The 17,611-nt window shown below is 39.5% G+C and overlaps 1 protein-coding gene across 1 annotated transcript in view; it reads left to right on the top strand.

Annotated features, from left to right (window-relative positions):
- LOC116507731 (calpain-14-like) overlaps positions 1 to 17,611 on the top strand; it is a 49,259-nt gene that overhangs the window by 20,992 nt on the left and 10,656 nt on the right. Inside the window, exons 11-15 of the mRNA XM_032216058.1 lie at positions 332 to 343; positions 9,893 to 10,089; positions 11,252 to 11,288; positions 12,679 to 12,735; positions 13,826 to 13,892. Of these exons, the coding sequence (XP_032071949.1) occupies positions 332 to 343; positions 9,893 to 10,089; positions 11,252 to 11,288; positions 12,679 to 12,735; positions 13,826 to 13,892 (370 nt within the window). The remainder of the gene's footprint in view (positions 1 to 331; positions 344 to 9,892; positions 10,090 to 11,251; positions 11,289 to 12,678; positions 12,736 to 13,825; positions 13,893 to 17,611) is intronic.

Below are 17,611 nucleotides of genomic sequence, written 5' to 3'. Positions count from 1 at the left end.
TAGCAATCAAAACCTTTCCTGATTTTATTATTATTATTTAATAAATTTATATGCCGCCCAATCCCATAGGACTCCGGGATAATTCTCTAGCAAACACACCAACATTTTCTACTATATTTAGCACAATTTCTTGTACACTTTAAAAAAGGTGAAAAGGGTTTTAAAGACAATGTAGGCCTAAACAACCCTGCAAAAGACTAATAAACAAGGGTAGAGGGTCTGATTGATGAGTTTAGTGCTTTCATGTTCTGATTAGGTCTATTACTTAACAATTCTCACTTTTAAAAGACTTGGTGTTTACTTGTTGACACATGTCCTTTCTTCTTTCTAGGTCGACCAGGAGGTATGTAGAACATTTGTGTGTGTGTGCGGGGGCACAGTTTGGTACAATAGATCTTATACATTACTTTGCTTTTTACCGAATTAAGGTTAAGCAGAAAATGTGCAACTAACCTAAATGAGTGCAACAAAACTGACTTTCTGTTGTATTAATTTCTGCTGTGAATATGATTTTCATTTATTCAGGGTCTTAATGTTGGAGACATGATGTTGAAGGTAGACAATCTGAAGTGCAATAGACTTAAATTAGTAATGAAGAACATGTCTCAGTGATTGCAATGGATTTATTTTAAGTATCATACATCATAAAATACACAGGTCTTTATGTGAAAACGTTGAAATATATTGCTTTCATAGGGTGAAATATTCAGACTGAAATCTTAATATTTTTTGTTGGAAGTTATTATTGAAATTGTTCACAATTTCAGGTTTGGTTTTTTTCCTTTTCCAGATCTGAACACTGTCCAATGTGAGTGTTTAGATATGGTATTCAAGTGTTCCTTGTTCTTATTTTAGATAAGCTTCTTAAGGAAATTAGAAAAAAAAGACTGTTAATGCCAAAGTGATTGAATACATTTCAAGATAATGCACTTTTATGGCTTAATTAAGGATTAATGGCACTGTTCCTGGGATATGCCCAGAAGTAGTAGACAAGGTTGAGTGAGAAATGGTTTTATTACATTTTTCCCCCTTTTTCCCCTTTCTTTTCTGGCTCTAATAATTATAAATTCCTGGGAGATGTTCAACTACCATTTTGGCTGATTTGTGGAAATTACTTGTAGATGCCACTAAATCGATATAAACATTTTTCTCCACTGCATATAGCTAGCCTTAAATAATAGTTCTAAGCTACTTCATCTCAAATATGTTGACTTTTTCAAATTTAATAATTTAAGCTGCATTCAGGAGATTAGATAGCATTGTTCAGTAGAACAGCTTTTCCAAACATGAACATTCTCTAACATTTGGTTTCCATCACTGAATTCTTAGTTAAGTCCCTGTAGTTTGGGAACTTTTGGGAGAGCAGAAGCCTAATATTCTAATTGTTTTTCATGTTTTCATTTTTATTCAGGAATTGTAATTTTTCTTTATTCTTTTTTCCCTTTTCTTTTCGCTCCAGTTTTCCTCAGTATCTTTTTATATATGTACTATCAAATTTATGTACTATCATTTTATATATGTACTATCAAATAATCTGACCACATTCAGATTATAGCCAATTTATAATGTCTATATTTTTGTCAAACACTTTGTTTTACAAATTGATGTGTTAATGTAAATGTATAGACATTTTCATTGATAATTCAAGTCAGAGGTGGTATTCAGCAGGTTCTGACCAGTTCTGGAGAACCGGTAGCGGAAATTTTGAGTAGTTCAGAGAACTGGTAAATACCATCTCTGACTGGACTCTCTCCCATCTATTCTCTGCCTCCCAAGTCCCCAGTAACCTTCCCCTGGAGTGGGGAAGGAATGGAGATTTTACAGTATCCTTCCCCTGACACGCCCACTATGCCATGCCATCAAGCCACGCTCACAGAACTGGTAGTAATATTTTTGAATCCCACCACTGATTCAAGTGCACTTTCATGTGGCTACATGTGCTTTGACAATGATTTGGAAAAGTATCATCTTATCACAAGAATGTGTGAGAATGTGAGCACAGCACCTCTGTTTAGCAGCCCAAGACCCTTGGAGGGGTGAAGCTGGCCAAGGCCTGTGGAGACCCAGCAGGGCAGGAAGAGGGGGGGGGAGATAGCTAGCAGGGGCGCTACAGCATCCCTGCAGTTGGTCATATGGGCAAATGACTGCAGGGGCACTGCAGTGGCCCTAATTTCAAAACTGAATCATAAGTAGCCTTTGGTGTGTGTGTGTGTGTGTGTCTGTCATAACATTGAACAGTCACTAAGTGACTGGTCATAAGTTGAGGACTACCTGTTTCCCTGAAATAAGAAAGGGTCTTATTTTCTTTTGACCTCCAAAATAAGCACTTGGCATTATTTTCAGGATCTTATTATTTTGAGGTGCAGGAGGCGGGGAGCATGGTCACCTCATGGCTGCTGCTGTGTTGCAATATTTTCGGGGAGGGTTTATTTTGGGGGGGGGTTTATTTGAACACATGCACTCAAAAGCCCAATTGGACTTATTATCCAGGGAGATCTTATTTTCAGGGAACCAGGATACTTGTATGGCTCCAGGCTAGTGATGCATGAATGAATAATATGCTCTGGACAATTTTGCTTTAATGGACAAGAATTTTTTTTCCAAAAGTTTTGTTTTCTGAAAAACTTTTGGTAATTAAGATAGACTCCTTCAAATGGAATGCAAATATAATTTCAGCATGACTGAATCACACAGGAATCTTGAGAAATATGAAATTAACCTTTAATGACTACAATATATTTAATTGCATTACGTTTCTGATGTACTGCATGAGGTCAAGAGGGCTAAAAGTGTTTTGCTGCTGATTTTTGTTTGTACTCAGTGTCTGATGTATCTTGCTGCTATGTGAACAACTGTTATCCAGCACTGACTCCAGTTGCCGTGATACTGTTTTTCCATTGTGGCAATATGCTGATGAAAACTTTCACCATGTCTGTCTAGACTAGAAAGGAATCTTTGGTGACAAATTGCACTTCATGGTCTTGTGTGCTGTAAGAAGTTTGTCAATCAGCTGATTAGTTTGGTGCTCTGTAGCTGCCAAGAAAAATTTCAACATCTTTGAATGCTTTCCAGGTGATTTTCTCTAGCCCCACTAACAGATCTTCAAACCAGGAGTGAAATCCTCCTAGTTTGGCTGAACCGGTAGGAACAATTGTCCCTGGTTCTGCGAACCGGTAGTAAAAAAAGCTTCAAAGAATTGTGCAGCTCAGCTGTGAACCACACAATCGTCAGAAACTTCCACCCGCTTTTTAAAGCATTTTTTCCTGCCTATTCACCCAAACCAGCAGGAAAATAATGCTTTAAAAAGTGTGGGGCGGAAAGCTTCCGATGATCTTGTGGCTCACAGCTGAGCTGCGAGATTGTTAGAAGCCCCCCCTCTTTTAAACCTTTTTTTCCTGCCGGTTCGGGTGAATAGGTAGGAAAAAATGCTTTAAAAAGTGAAAAAAAATTGGCCATGCCCATCCAGTCACATGACCCTCCCTTCCACCAAGCCACGCCCACAGAACTGGTAGGTAAAATTTTTAGATTTCACACCGCTTCAAACCACTTGTCATTGATAATGTATCTGGTCTGTGGACTAACAAATTTGCCTTTCTTAATCTTGGCATCAGTTATTCTCTGAAACATCTGTCTCAAATAATGAAAACCTTCACTTTCCGTGTCCATTGAATTTTTCATTAGTTCAGGTTTTATGTGAAGTGGAGGCAAAAATATCTTTATTGGGCAACAAGTGGTTCATGCACCTTTTTTTTTTTTGGCCTGGAACCAAAATTCTTTCAAAGTGACTCTTGCTTTTAATACAATGCAACTCTCTTGCACAGCTGTCCCATTCACGTATGTAACAACAGTACTTAGTGTACTCAGACTGCATTCCAAGCAGTGAAGTCACTACTTTTAGATATCCACAAATATTCCAGCTGTATCTGGTGTACTGAATGTGCTTCAACATCAGTTCCATGTTTTTGTTCTTTCATGTATGCAACATAACTAACAGATACTGAAAGGTGTCCATTGCCATTGTGTAAGAAGACTATAAAACAGCATGTAATAGGTTACATCACAGGTTATTTGTGTGATTAGCAGCCCAAAATCTATAAAATAAGCCCAAGAGTGTTGAGGAAGCAAAATCTTTGTTGTCCAATCTAATAACATCAAACTTTATTTAGAACAATACTAATAGGATAACATAATCAATATAAAGTCAACAGTCACCATCAAATCAGAACCATAAATGGCATAAAACTGTTACTAAGGTAGCCTGAGAATAGTCTGTAAACATAAAAAGAGAGTGCATTAGTGCCAAGATAAAATCCATATCACAAATCTATATGCCATTGAAACTCTCCTTGTGCATTTGTAACCTTCAGTTGAATGAAATGGTGAATCAACATATCAACATATTTCAGATAGGCTAGCTTAAAGAATGTACCCCAAATATGGAAACCATGGGACTGAGATTTGGCAGAATTGTGGTAGTTTCAGCACCACCATGCTATAGTACCTCTGCATTGTCAAGGTCAGCTGGGGACATATAATAATTTCTAACATTCTTTGCCAGCTTCCTGGCAGAAAGAAAGGTCAATGAGGAAGTCAGCAGGAAGTCAAAGATCACTCCCACTCCTAATGCTTTTTTGCCTGACTGTGGTCATTCTGTTTGTCTAGTTTGGCAAAGAACTATCTCTCAAATGGTGAGCCAATGGGTTATGAACCGTCTAGTAAGTAACTAAAGATCCTGGATATATTATATTTCCATTTGGCAATGAAAAACTACAATTAGGTGTCATATGACGTTCTCTAATGAACGTGTTCCATTGGAATAAGAACTACTAAGATTGATGTCAGCCTAACAAGATAAATCAGAGTAAAAACTGTTGCCATATAGATAAGGGCTACTTTTATGTTGAGCTAAAGTAATAACAAAATCTTCAAATCTGCCCTCTGCCTCACTTTATCTTAGTGTGTGCTAGGGAGGGTCTGTTTGAGATGTTTACTCAAACTAATTGTTAGGCCCAGGCTCATGCTTCTCTTATCTCACCGCTGACTTAGTTGTGGCTCTTTCTACTGTCCTTCAAAGTCATTACCTATTCCTCTACATTTTTGCCTGATTTATTTATTTATTTATTATTTATTATTTATGACTGTGTGTGTGTGTGTGTGTGTATGTATGTATGTATGTATGTATATGTATATGTATATGTATTATAATATATAATATTATATATATATATATATATATATATATCATACATACATACATGATTCTAGATAATGTATGTGAGATGATGTAGGATTGACTATCAACAGTTAGGGAATCAGTAATCATGAAATATGATGTAAATCAGCACTTAGTAGGACAACAATGAAGACATGGAAAATAAAATGACAAGTCACTAACTATAAAGAACGAAATTGTCCAGACAATAGTTTTCCCTGGGGTACTCTGTGGAATTAGGGAAAATTGGATTTTGAAGATGCAAATGGAAGGAGCAATGACATTTTTGAAGTTTTGTGATAGAGGAGACTCTTGGGAATACTATGGGTAACAATAAAAATCAATGAATGGATCATAGAGCAAGACAATCAGAGTCCTTACTGAAGACATTAATGACAAGGCTCAAACTATCATATTTGGCATACATTGTGTCCAGGTTTTCAGCTTCTTGAAGGCCATAACAGTAGGAAAATGGAAAGGTAGAGAACAACTTGCAGCAAGTTGGATAGACTTTTTAAATTAAATTCAGTTTACTGCATACAGCGTCCCTTAAATGAGCTTGCATGTAATGACTGACGCAACTCAAATCCCAAAGAGAGTGTGCAACTTGTCAAAGGCACTCAGGTTTTATTAAGGTTGGAGAGTAGTACACAAATTCAAATTGTGACAACCCTCCAAATGTTCTGAATTTTTACTTCAGATTTAATGAGAATATTCTGTTCCTGAGTGAACCCACCAGGCTTTTGTGCTTTAAAAGCTAAACTCTACATGTTGCTTTGCTGTAAAACCTGTCAGGTTGTCATTGCTTTCCATAGGGAGCTCTTAAGGCTATAGGGGATGGCTAGCTATATTATCCGGCTAGAGCAGGGAAACTAAATCTATTTGTCTTTCATGTGGCACTTTGGACCAATTGGGAGACAACACTTTGCCATTTAAGCTTATTGAAGCTTGGAACTGGAGACTGCTAAGAGGTAATTTCAGACATGTATTGAACATCAAGATTAATATAGTGAAGTACAAAACCAAGAGCAGTTTTAAAATTGGAAATACAATGAATCACAGCATTGACCAAAGCATAAATGCTTTGCATTTAATATATGATGCATTCTAAGGGGCAACTCCACCCTCTTAGCAGATGATAAATTGCTCCATTAGCAAGAGAGAAATACAACGAGAGTGAGGGAGAGGGCAAAAGTTGCTCTGCAAATGCTCTTGTGGTAACAAAGTCCATTGGAGAGTAAAATGTCAGAGTCATTGTGAGGTATGGCTGGCTCCAGGAGGCTCCGTTTTTCTTAGCCAATGTAATTATTGATAGCCTTTCTATGCGGAGTATTCTCTGTGATAGAAATACCTAGTCAAAGGGCATGTTTTTCTTCATGATCATATGCAGTGCTCAAACTGCATATCTACAGTTGTAATTCTAAACATGCTTACCAAAAACCATTCTGGAATGTTTAAACATATTAATATTAAGTGCAGATGTGACAGATTTTCACTGGGAATGGTCAGTGTTTCTGTCTTCTCCTGACAGTTTTTACTCCCTATGACTAGAATATTAGTCAACCCAGCCTCCACACCAATAATATTCTAAAATGCATATGGTATGTTTTAATAGAAATTAAACTTTACGGCTGAACCCAACAAATATTTGAGCCATTTCACTCATCTCCCCATGTTAGTCTTTCCTCAGTTTCACTTCCTTCCCTTTTTCCCTATGCTTTCTTTGGGTACAGTTTTAAGCCCTCTGAATAATCAGCTCAGAACAGTTTCCAAGAGATTCTCCAAGACCTAATGGGGGCAGAACTTGGAGAAGGTTGAATCTATTTGAACTGGCTGTACTGGCAGATAAATATAAGAGAAGGTGATCTATCAGATCTGGTCTGGAGTTTTGTAGGTCTTTGAAGGAGATAACTCAGAGGTGGTTTGCAAATCCGGGGCTACCAGTTTGCTTGTGTTCGCTCACGCGCACAACACTTCTGCACATGCACAGAAGCATCCAGGCAGGTGGGTGGAACCTCCTGCCACCGCCACTACTGGTTTGCCCAAACTGGGCCAAACCGGGACCAACCCACCTCTGGGTCAACTGGCATGTTGAATTGCATCTAGAAGCCAAATGGCAGCCAATGCAGTTCACAAAGTTGAGTAAGTTATTCACAAAGTAAGTTCACCTAACTGTATCAGGATATATGCATCATTGCTGAAGCTGCTGCATTTTGTATCACATTTAGTTTGCATATTATTCTTGATTGCACATCATGCACCATGCCTGACTGCAATTGGAGCACCAGAAAGAAACCTGTCGATGATTCAATACTATGTCAGGAGCATGCAAGAGACAGTTTGGTATAGTTATTAAGGCATCAAACTAGAAACAGAGACTGTGAGTTCTACTCCCACTATAGGCACAAAGCCAGGAGACCGGCCTTGGGCCAGTTACTCTCTCTCAGCCCTAGGAAGGAGGCAATAGCAAATGACTTTTGTAAAAACCTGCCAACAAAACTGCAAGGACTTGTCCAGGCACTCTGAGAATAAGACACAAGCGAACACAAGAACTAAAAAAAGTGCAATAATAGGGTGATCCAAATGTTTTCAAATTGTATTTAGCTCCATTTTTGTATGTAACCCGAGAATACCAAGTCTATGTTTTTCACAGTGTTCCTGTTCTTGTTTGTTCCATAAAAGCTGCATTAAGCTTAACCAGTCTTACTTTTTAGTGTTGCATTTCATCTAGAAATATATAGAAACGATCTCCAGCATCTGTTTTTAATACAGGAACAGGATGGTATGCAGGGGTGGGATTCAAAAATTTTAGGAGCTGGTTCTCTGCCTGGTTGTGGGTGGGCGTAACCATGTGGGGCATGGCCTACTCAAGCTCCTGCACCATGAAGGGGGGGCTTATCACCCTCCCCAGGCTCCAGAGGCTTTGTGTGAGCTTCCAGGAGAGCGAAAGCAGCCTCCCCGTGCTCCAGAGATTCAGATTCAGATTCAGATTTAGTTTATTTGTATGCCGCCCTTCTCCGGGAGGGACTCAAGGCGGCGAACAACTCCGAAGGGGAAAAGGGGACACAGACACAATACACATAATTAAAATACACAAAAGTCATACAGCCATACAAGTCGAGAGGGGAGGGGAACTCATCAACCCCAGGCCTGCCGGCACAGCCAGGTTTTGACAGCTTTCCGGAAGGCCTGGAGAGAGGTGAGGGTCCGAATCTCCACGGGGAGCTCATTCCAAAGGGCCGGAGCTGCTACAGAGAAGGCCCTCTCCCGGGTGGTAGCCAGATGGCATTGGCTGGTGGACAGAACCCGGAGGAGGCCGACCCTGTGCGATCTAACGGGTCTATGGGAGGTAATTGGCAGCAGGCGGTCTCTCAAGTACCCAGGTCCAATACCATGAAGGGCTTTATAAGTTACGACTAGCACTTTGAAGTGTATCCGGAGACCGATCGGTAGCCAGTGCAGCTCGCGGAGGACAGGTGTAACATGGGTGTACCGAGGTACACCCACAATTGCTCGCGTGGCTGCATTCTGGATGAGTTGAAGTCTCCGAATACTCTTCAAAGGCTGCCCCATGTAGAGCGCATTGCAGTAGTCCAGTCTTGAGGTCACGAGGGTGTGAGTGACTGTTGCGAGTGCCTCCCGGTTCAGGTAGGGGCGCAACTGGTGCACCAGGCGAGCCTGGGCAAATGCCCCCCTGGTCACAGCCGACTGGTGATGTTCTAAGGTCAGCTGTGGGTCCAGGAGGATTCCCAAGTTGCGCGCCCTGTCTGAGGGGCGTAAATTTTCACCCCCCAGCCTGAGCGATGGAATACTGGCCAAATTCTTGGGAGGGAAACACAACAGCCACTCGGTCTTGTCTGGATTGAGTACAAGCTTGTTAACTCCCATGCAGACCCTGACAGCCTCCAGGCACTGGCGCATTGTGTCAACCGCTTCACTGAGTTGCCACGGGGCAGACAGATACAACTGAGTGTCGGCTGCATACTGATGGTATTTTATCCCGTGCCGTCGAATGATCTCACCCAGTGGCTTCATGTAGATATTGAACAGAAGGGGGGACAGGACCGAACCCTGAGGAACCCCATATTTCAGGGGCCTAGGGGTCGACCTCTTTCCCCCAACTAACACTGACTGCGACCTGTCCGAGAGGTAGGAGGAGAACCACCGAAGGACGGTGCCGCCCACTCCCACCTCTCGTAACCGTCGCAGAAGGATACCATGGTCGATGGTATCGAAGGCCGCTGAGAGGCCAAGGAGCACTAGGATGAAGGAATGACCTCCATCCCTGGCTCTCCAGAGATCATCGGTCAGTGCGACCAAAGGCCCTCTGGAGGCTGGAAATGGGCCCGTTTCCAGACTTCTGGAACTTCCGGGAGGCCCATTTTTCTCCCTCCCAGAGCACCCGCCAAAATAGGCTTCATGAAGACTCCTGGGAGGGGTGGGGTGGGCAGGGCCAGCCTGTCCTTGCAACTACCGGTTAGGCGAACAAGATGTAACTGAACCAATCCGAACTGGCTGAATTCCACCCCTGATGATATGTATATTTGTTCCCAGGGCCTGAGCCAACATTGTGAACAGCATGAACATATAAACATTCATTTCCCTTCCATTATTTTTTTTAAAAAATTCTCAGTCACCATGGTAAATGCCCTTGATTTATTTTCCTGTTTTATTTTTTAGTCCTGCGATAATAATAAAGCTGCCTCATTCTTTCTTCATCTGGAACAAACCTTTGGGTCAGTCGCTCTTTGTGATAGGGAAGTGACTCAGGATTTCCGCCTCCCTCCTGGGACTTACGTGGTGGTTCCCTCTACCTTTGAACCTCATCAGGAGTCAGAGTTCATCTTGAGAATCTTCTCCAGAAAGCACAGCCTGCAGTAAGAAATTCTTTTTTAGTTTGCAAAGAACATCCCTACACCCAGACTTCTTGTTTTCAATTCCTCCTGTGTGTTTCCAGCAAAACGTCTGTGCTCCTCAGTTCTGCTTTCTTTTATCTCCTTTTTCACCACATTCATAGTTTCATTTCTTCAAACATCATAGCATGCTGTGAAGTGCCACTGAGCTTGGTATTTGGGTAACCAGTAGATCCATGGGTGGGCTTCAAAAATTTCAGCAACAGGTTCTCTGCCCAGTTGCTGGGTGGGCATGGCCATGGTTGGCATGGCCTAGTCAGCCTCCTGCATCATGGCGGCGGAGGGCATTTTCACCTTCCCCAGGCTCTGGAGGCTTTCTTCAAACCTCTGGGAGGTTAAAAACTGCTTCCTCCAGGCTCCAGAGGCCCTCTGGAGGGTGGAAACAGGCCTGTTTCCAGATTTCCAGAACTTCTGGGAGACCTGTTTTTCCCCCTCCCTAACCTTCGTGTAGGCCCTGCACTTACCTCGCATCCAAAAGGGACCATGTGGAGACTCCTGGGAGGGGTGGTGTGGGTGGGCAGGGCCAGCCAGGGGTGGGGATTTGGAGGTTCTCCAAACTGGCTATAATTTTAGCTATGGTTCTCCCGAACCCAGGCAAACCCCTAGCAGCCCACCCTTGAGTAGATCTTTCTGTGCATATTTAAGGCCTGTATGAAGTACTCTGCATTTTATAGAACCCAGAGATTTGCCATTTGGATGTGGATGCCAAAGAAGTAAAAGAGTTCCGAGATGAGAAATTGGTTTAAAATAATAATGGAACTCACAATCCTTCGAGACACAATCCACTGTGCTTCTCTAAAGCTTTCTTAACTTTACTAGGACAATTTGGAGGAGGGTGTCAAAAAGATTTGCTGATATACCACAATCAGGCTTCCGTTACTGCTCATCTGAATCAGCTGCATGAGCAACCTAAACGTTTTTAAAGTTTTTAAAATAATAATTAAATTAAATTACTATTAAATTAAATTTTTATTCAAGTTCAAAAATCTAAAATATACTTTGAAGCAAGATAAAATATCAGATCTCAAGATCAAGATAAAACAACAGATCTCAGTCTAGATAAATCATGATACCCACTTCATCATTCTAATATTCATGGTGGTTTCTTCTTTCTTCTTTTTTAAAGTGAATTGGGTGGAGACTTGAACTGTGTCCTTTCAAAGGTGAGATATGATCAGGAATCATGCCGTATAGCTGCTACTTTGTTTTTGTCTTTTGTTCTTTTCTGCTTAACTGCTCTCAGAGGCATAACCTGAATGGGGATGAGGCCATCAGTGAGCTAAATTTACAAATGGATTCTGATTGTCAGTCGTGACACCTGAATGTCAGACTAAAAATTAAAGAAAAAGTAGGAGTGATTGAGCCATCCTTGCGGTGTGCTTTTAAAGGGTAGCAGAAAGCAAAGGAAACATAACTCATAGTACTTCATAATGTAGAAATGGCAACATAAGATCTCTCCTTCATCACTCATGTGCAGTGAATATTTCTTTGACTTAAAGCATAATAGCTGATCAAGAAAGAAAATCTTGAGAACTCACTAGCTAAATGCCACAGGGACCCAAAACACATGCACTGTCTCTTACTAAGCTGTGACTAAGGTAGAATAGATAAATAGATTGCTATTGAGAATAGCATCATTTAATCTCAGTTTTAAAAGAACAGTGAGGGGCTGCTAGCATGCTTTCTGTCCAAATTGAAGAGGCAGTGTGTTTAAATCTCCTAGTGATGTTGACCTTGAGGTTTAAGTTAATGTCTCTAGCTCTGTTCATCTGTTTCAATATTAAAATTTTGTATACATTTTTGGGAGCCAAATGACACATGCTTTTATACCAAGGGGGCGGGGAGGGGGAACCTTTTGAAGCTAAGAGCCTCACCTAAAAAAAAATCATCTGCATTTGTTGCCAAAGTTCAAGAAAGGGGATTTTCAAGAGGCTCAAGATATTGTATGGATCAATAAGGCAATTGCTAGCCATGAATTGCAGAATATGGCAAATAAATGATTCAGGAGATGCTAACATTTTTTTGACCTCTGTGCAACACACAATTTAACAGTTTAGCCGGGAGGCACATAAATGTGCCAATGTTGAAGACTTAGATGGATATCTCATGAGCCTAAACACATTTATAGAGAATCAATAATGTATCTAGGGCAGGATAGTTTTTGATTCTTCTAGATTTTGAGGCTTTACATTGTATACATACATAATTAGAACTGGGAAGTCAGGGTCATATAGTGATTGAACTAGGACCATGGAGACTCAAGTTGAAATCCATCTTTAGTCAGGGAAACTGACTGGTTAACCTGGGACCAACTACCAGCCCAGATTCACACTGTAGTTGTAGGGAAAAATGGAAGAGGGAGTACTATATGTACTGTCTTGAAATCCCAAGGAAAGATTGGCTATACATCTAATAAAATATGCTGAGTTACAAGTTGCTGACAGTAACTTGTAGGGAAGGTCCATTCTTAAACAAAGGTGAATATGAAAAATCCTGAAAAATTGGATAGATTTCCCCCTTTCATCTTTTGCGTTTTTGTTTTATTCTTTGTAGGAAATAGTTGATAAACATGAAGATTGTGAAGAATTCTTCTCTACGTATTTTGAGCAAGTGAGTATCCCTTTCTGGTACATCTAAGGACTTTTTTTTTAACATGCTTGACCAAAAACAGTTTCTCAGAAAAATTATGGGTTTTCCAATTGGCATTTCTCTGTTGGTGTGTAGCTATTGATTAAAGAACTATACTCTAATTGGGCTCACATAGCAAGATCATAAAATTGTTTGTGTGGAATTTTACTTCTGTGTAAACCCAGCCCTTATGTTTTAAAAACCATGGATTTGTGGATATGTTTTGTATGAAACCAGGCAATTTTGGTGAATGTAACCATGATTAATAAACCACGGCTTAGCCTGAAGTATAAACCTCCTCTTTGATGATAATTACATCTTGAAGATTCAATCTTCAATGTCTGATAAGAAAAAAAATGTCCTTCTCAACATCAAATGTCAGTATCCCTTAGTTGCATGATGCAATCACTGGACCCAAAATGTCATAAATGGACCATCCTGTCTAGTAGCACACAGTGGGAGTTGAAGATGTCTGGTTCAAACTTCAAGTTGGGTATTGTGTGGTGGACCTGAAATCCAGAGAGGCATAGCTAGTTCTTGCTGAAAGTACAGCAACAGTTAGATCAATGGTCTTGCTTGATATACACTATATTGTTGCAAGTATTCGCTCACCCATCCAAATAATCAGAATCAGTTGTGAGCGAATACTTTTGGCAATATAGTGTAAATGAACTAAAAATCTATATGACCAATAGAGGACAGTAACAGTACAGAAATCAGAAGGTTTGGTTTTTATAAGGATCCACTGGGATTTCTGCAGCCCAGACATAGTATGTCCAATATAAGACAGATTGTATATGCTTGAACAGAATAATATTTTTAATATATCATTGTCTAATAGATGGAGAAAAGATGGGATAAAATTAAATTTAATTAAATTGAGAATCATAAACCTTTCTCTTTTATTGCTTTGACATAATTCAAAAATGGATTTTTTTAAAAAAACCTCAGGTTTCCATATTAAAAAAAAAAGATAACAGGACTATGCCCTATCTTTCCTTCCCCGTTAGTAATTTTAGATGTAAAGATGTTATTCACTGGATTTTCTATAATTTTGTCTCCCTTGCTTTAGTATCCTGAAGTAAACGCAGTGCAGCTGCAAAGGATCCTAAACAGGATGACATGGAGAAGTATATCTGGTATGGGATTCTAAAACTCAGTATGTATTTTATACACATTTTCACACATACCTACATGAAATCTATGAGTGATGCAAACAGTGAACTTTCTATTCATTCATATTTTAGTATTTTAGCTACTTTAAGTGCTTTTCAAGTAGGAAAGTAGGCAAAATATTTTAAATCAATAAATATATAGGCTAGTCTCACGGGCTTTTAAAAGAGAATGGGATTTAATTTACCCTTCATCCTTTATAGCACAGGATCTCGTGTTACAGATGCAGATGTCTAAACTGCAACATTTACATGTTCTTAATAAGACTATTGTTTCAATGCAAATGAACTCATATTCATGTAGTGCAAGTTTAGTGATTATGCTTCTTCATAGGAGGGCTGAAGATTAATGATAGTCCCTGTATGTAAGTGAAAATGCATTCATAGTGTTAGGAAAATCTACTTGTATCTTATCATGTAAATTACAGATGTTCATATAGGGCAGGGGTCAAACTCGCGGCCTGTGGGCTCTATGCATCATAGCAATAGCAATAGCAGTAGACTTATATACCGCTTCATAGGCCTTTCAGGCCTCTCTAAGCGGTTTACAGAGAGTCAGCATATTGCCCCCAACAATCTGGGTCCTCATTTTACCCACCTCGGAAGGATGGAAGGCTGAGTCAACCCTGAGCCGGTGAGATTTGAACCGCTGACCTGCTGATCTAGCAGTAGCCTTGCAGTGCTGCATTTAACCACTGCGCCACCTTGGCTCATGCGCTGGCCACACCCCACCTGGTTTAGCAAAGGGGGAAAAGTTGTGATACATCATGTGATGCCACCATGATGCCACAAGTTTGACACCCCTGATATAGGGGCTGCCACAAAGAAGAAGGAGTCAAGCTATTCTCCCAAATACCTGAAGGCAGGACAAGAAACAATGTGTGGAAACTAATCAAACAATCTAGAACTAAGAAGAAATTTCCTGACAGTTAGCATAATTAAACAATGGAACAACTTGCTTCCAGAAGTTGTAAATGCTCCAACACTGGAAGTTTTAAAGAAGATGTTGGATAATTATTTGTCTGAAATGGTATGGGGTTTATTGCCTGAACAGGGAGTTGGAGTAGAAGTCCTCCAAGATCCCTTCCAATTCTGTTAGTCTATCCTATATAGGTAGTCCTTGACTTACAACCACAATTGGAACCAGAATTTTCATAAGGAAGCAATGTGGTCATTAATTGTGCCAATTTTGCAACCTTTTCCCCCCTTTTGGTAGTTAAGCAAATCACATGATTGTTAAGTGAATCTGACTTTGTTGGAAGCCAATGGACTCAAATGCATTTTGTGTGCATGGTAATTTATTTATTTAAGTTTCTATCTCATTCTTCTTCAAGGAGTACAGCGCAGCGTGCCAAATATTTCCTTCTATTTTTTCCTCCAGCATCAAATCTGTGAAGTAAATTGGGCAGAATCAGAAAGACAAGCCAGTAAAACTATTATTTCTGTTGGGACTGGAGGTAGACTTGAGATTTCAGGCCCTAGTTTAAGATCTTAATTATTATCTGTCTGTCTCTTCTCTTTTCTTACCCTGTTACATGCCTTACATTCTTTTTAAATTTATGGCAGCAAAATCCTTATATTAGTTTTCCCAACGTTCATAACTTCTCGACATGTGGTCTTCAGTACTCAGGATTCCCTACCCAAGCATGGCCATTGTTGAGAATTCTAAGAGTTTGAAAGTTGGCAAGGGTGCAAAAATCCAAAGACATTTGGGTTTCTGCTGGAATTTTTAATATGATTGCTTCTCTTCATTATATTGCAAATGTTTGTGCATTTCATATGCTAGTATTTTATGTTTATTATATAAAAAAGCCTCCCTCAAGTCAGACCTGCTTCTATAAACTATAACAAAATATATCCAACATTCAACAGTATATTTGATTAAACAAAAAAACATGGTGTATAAAAAATAAGTCTCTTCAGCATATCAATGAAAACTCATCTTATTTTCTTTTTGTCGACAACAATAAAAATAATCTATAAAGCAACTGCCAATGAATAATCTATTCTTTCTGCATCTAACACAAACAACATCCTAATATACTGTTTATAAATTTAGCGTTCATGCCACCAAACAGGCAACAATTGATAAGATAGTATTCCATACCCTCAATTTGAATGTGTAGATATTTTGGCCAAATCTACTTTCCAGAAAACTTTAGAATAGTCCCATTATACATTATAAGGGAAAATGAATGTTTTGGAAGATTGTCCAAATGTAGTACTTTATTATGAACCTCTTTAAAACAGGACAGAAGTCAAGAATGCAGTACTTATGGGCATCAGGGTATCTTTTAGTAAGATGCTAAAACTTGCAAGATCTCAAAAGCCTACAAGATTTTGGTAGTGTGGCATGAAGCTGCATAATTTCACATATGATTATGAAATATTTGTGAAATTCCACTTGAGAATCCCCAAACCTTTCAGCCATATAATTTTTCCCCTCAGGTCCTCTCCAAGATCACATGATGACACCCAGAGCCAAACCTTAAAATAAAGAATATTTTGCAATTTTTGAAGTTTGACTAATTTTAATAGTTTAGAAGGACTTCTAAGAAATTAACTCCTGAAGGATGTTTTGCTCATATATTACAATTTATTTGATTCCTTCATGACACAAATCTTTAAAAACCTCTGATAAATTGAGCCTGTTTATGCACTGGTTGAATACAATTAAATAGATTCTCTTCTCACATCATTTTGTTGAACTTTAATAAGCAACAATAAATCATTGCAGTAATAGAAGGGTAGTACATAACAGAACTGTTGGGAGTCCTAAGGAAAAACAAACATTGATTTAAAAAATAATTTAGAATTTTTCTATATCTAGTACAAAACTCTTTAAAGATTCCAGAGGACCATCTTTTCTGCAGGAACTAATCAATTGCTAGTTTTCTATTAACCAGTTTATATTTTAAGTTCTAATTGCATTTGGAAAACCTGTAGGTAATCTAGCTAGTAGTAGCAGTAGGCTGCAAGATGGCTAAAATCTTCTCTCTCTCTCTCTCTCTCTCTCTCTCCTCTCTCTCTCTCTCTCTCTCCTCTCTCTCTCTTTCCTCTCTCTCTCTCCTCTCTCTCTCCTCTCTCTCTCTCTCTCTCCTCTCTCTCTCTCTCCTCTCTCCTATCTCTCTCTCCCTGTTTTATTTTTACTGGACATGAACTTTACACAGCCATTTGGTGATATAACAGATAAATAGGATGGAAAAATTTTGATTGGATAAGAACGGAAACCATTGAGGAAGTTAATGAGATAAAAGCTTTTGTAGCATCAGTTCAGAGCCAAAGTAAGAATGGGGAAGCAAAACCTTCATCTCCTCAGGACATGCCAGTCTTTCTAGCTTCCCCAAGAGTGAGAGTAGACAGCTATTTGATCGCTCTTAAACATCTTTCCAAAGTAACCCATCAGGCATGGGGAAATCTATAACAAAACTAACCAGGCTGTGCAGCTCATCTTTTATTCTTCATAGACAATCAATTTTAAAGCTTTCATTTCCAAACTTTACAGTGCATGATTCATATTTAATAAACAGGGCAATAATGAGATTAAAACATCATTGGTTTCTGTAGAGAAGGGATCAGTGAGTTATGAGCCTGGCGCCTGCTCGGTAAAAGTCTGCAGGCAATCTATAATCATGATTTGCAACAAGATTAGATGCTCTTTCTGTTTCATTTCTTGTCATTCGTGT

The sequence above is a fragment of the Thamnophis elegans genome, chromosome 4 (assembly GCF_009769535.1).
Source record: "Thamnophis elegans isolate rThaEle1 chromosome 4, rThaEle1.pri, whole genome shotgun sequence".
NCBI classification, from domain to species: domain Eukaryota; kingdom Metazoa; phylum Chordata; class Lepidosauria; order Squamata; family Colubridae; genus Thamnophis; species Thamnophis elegans.
This window is presented reverse-complemented; position numbering and strand designations above follow the sequence as displayed.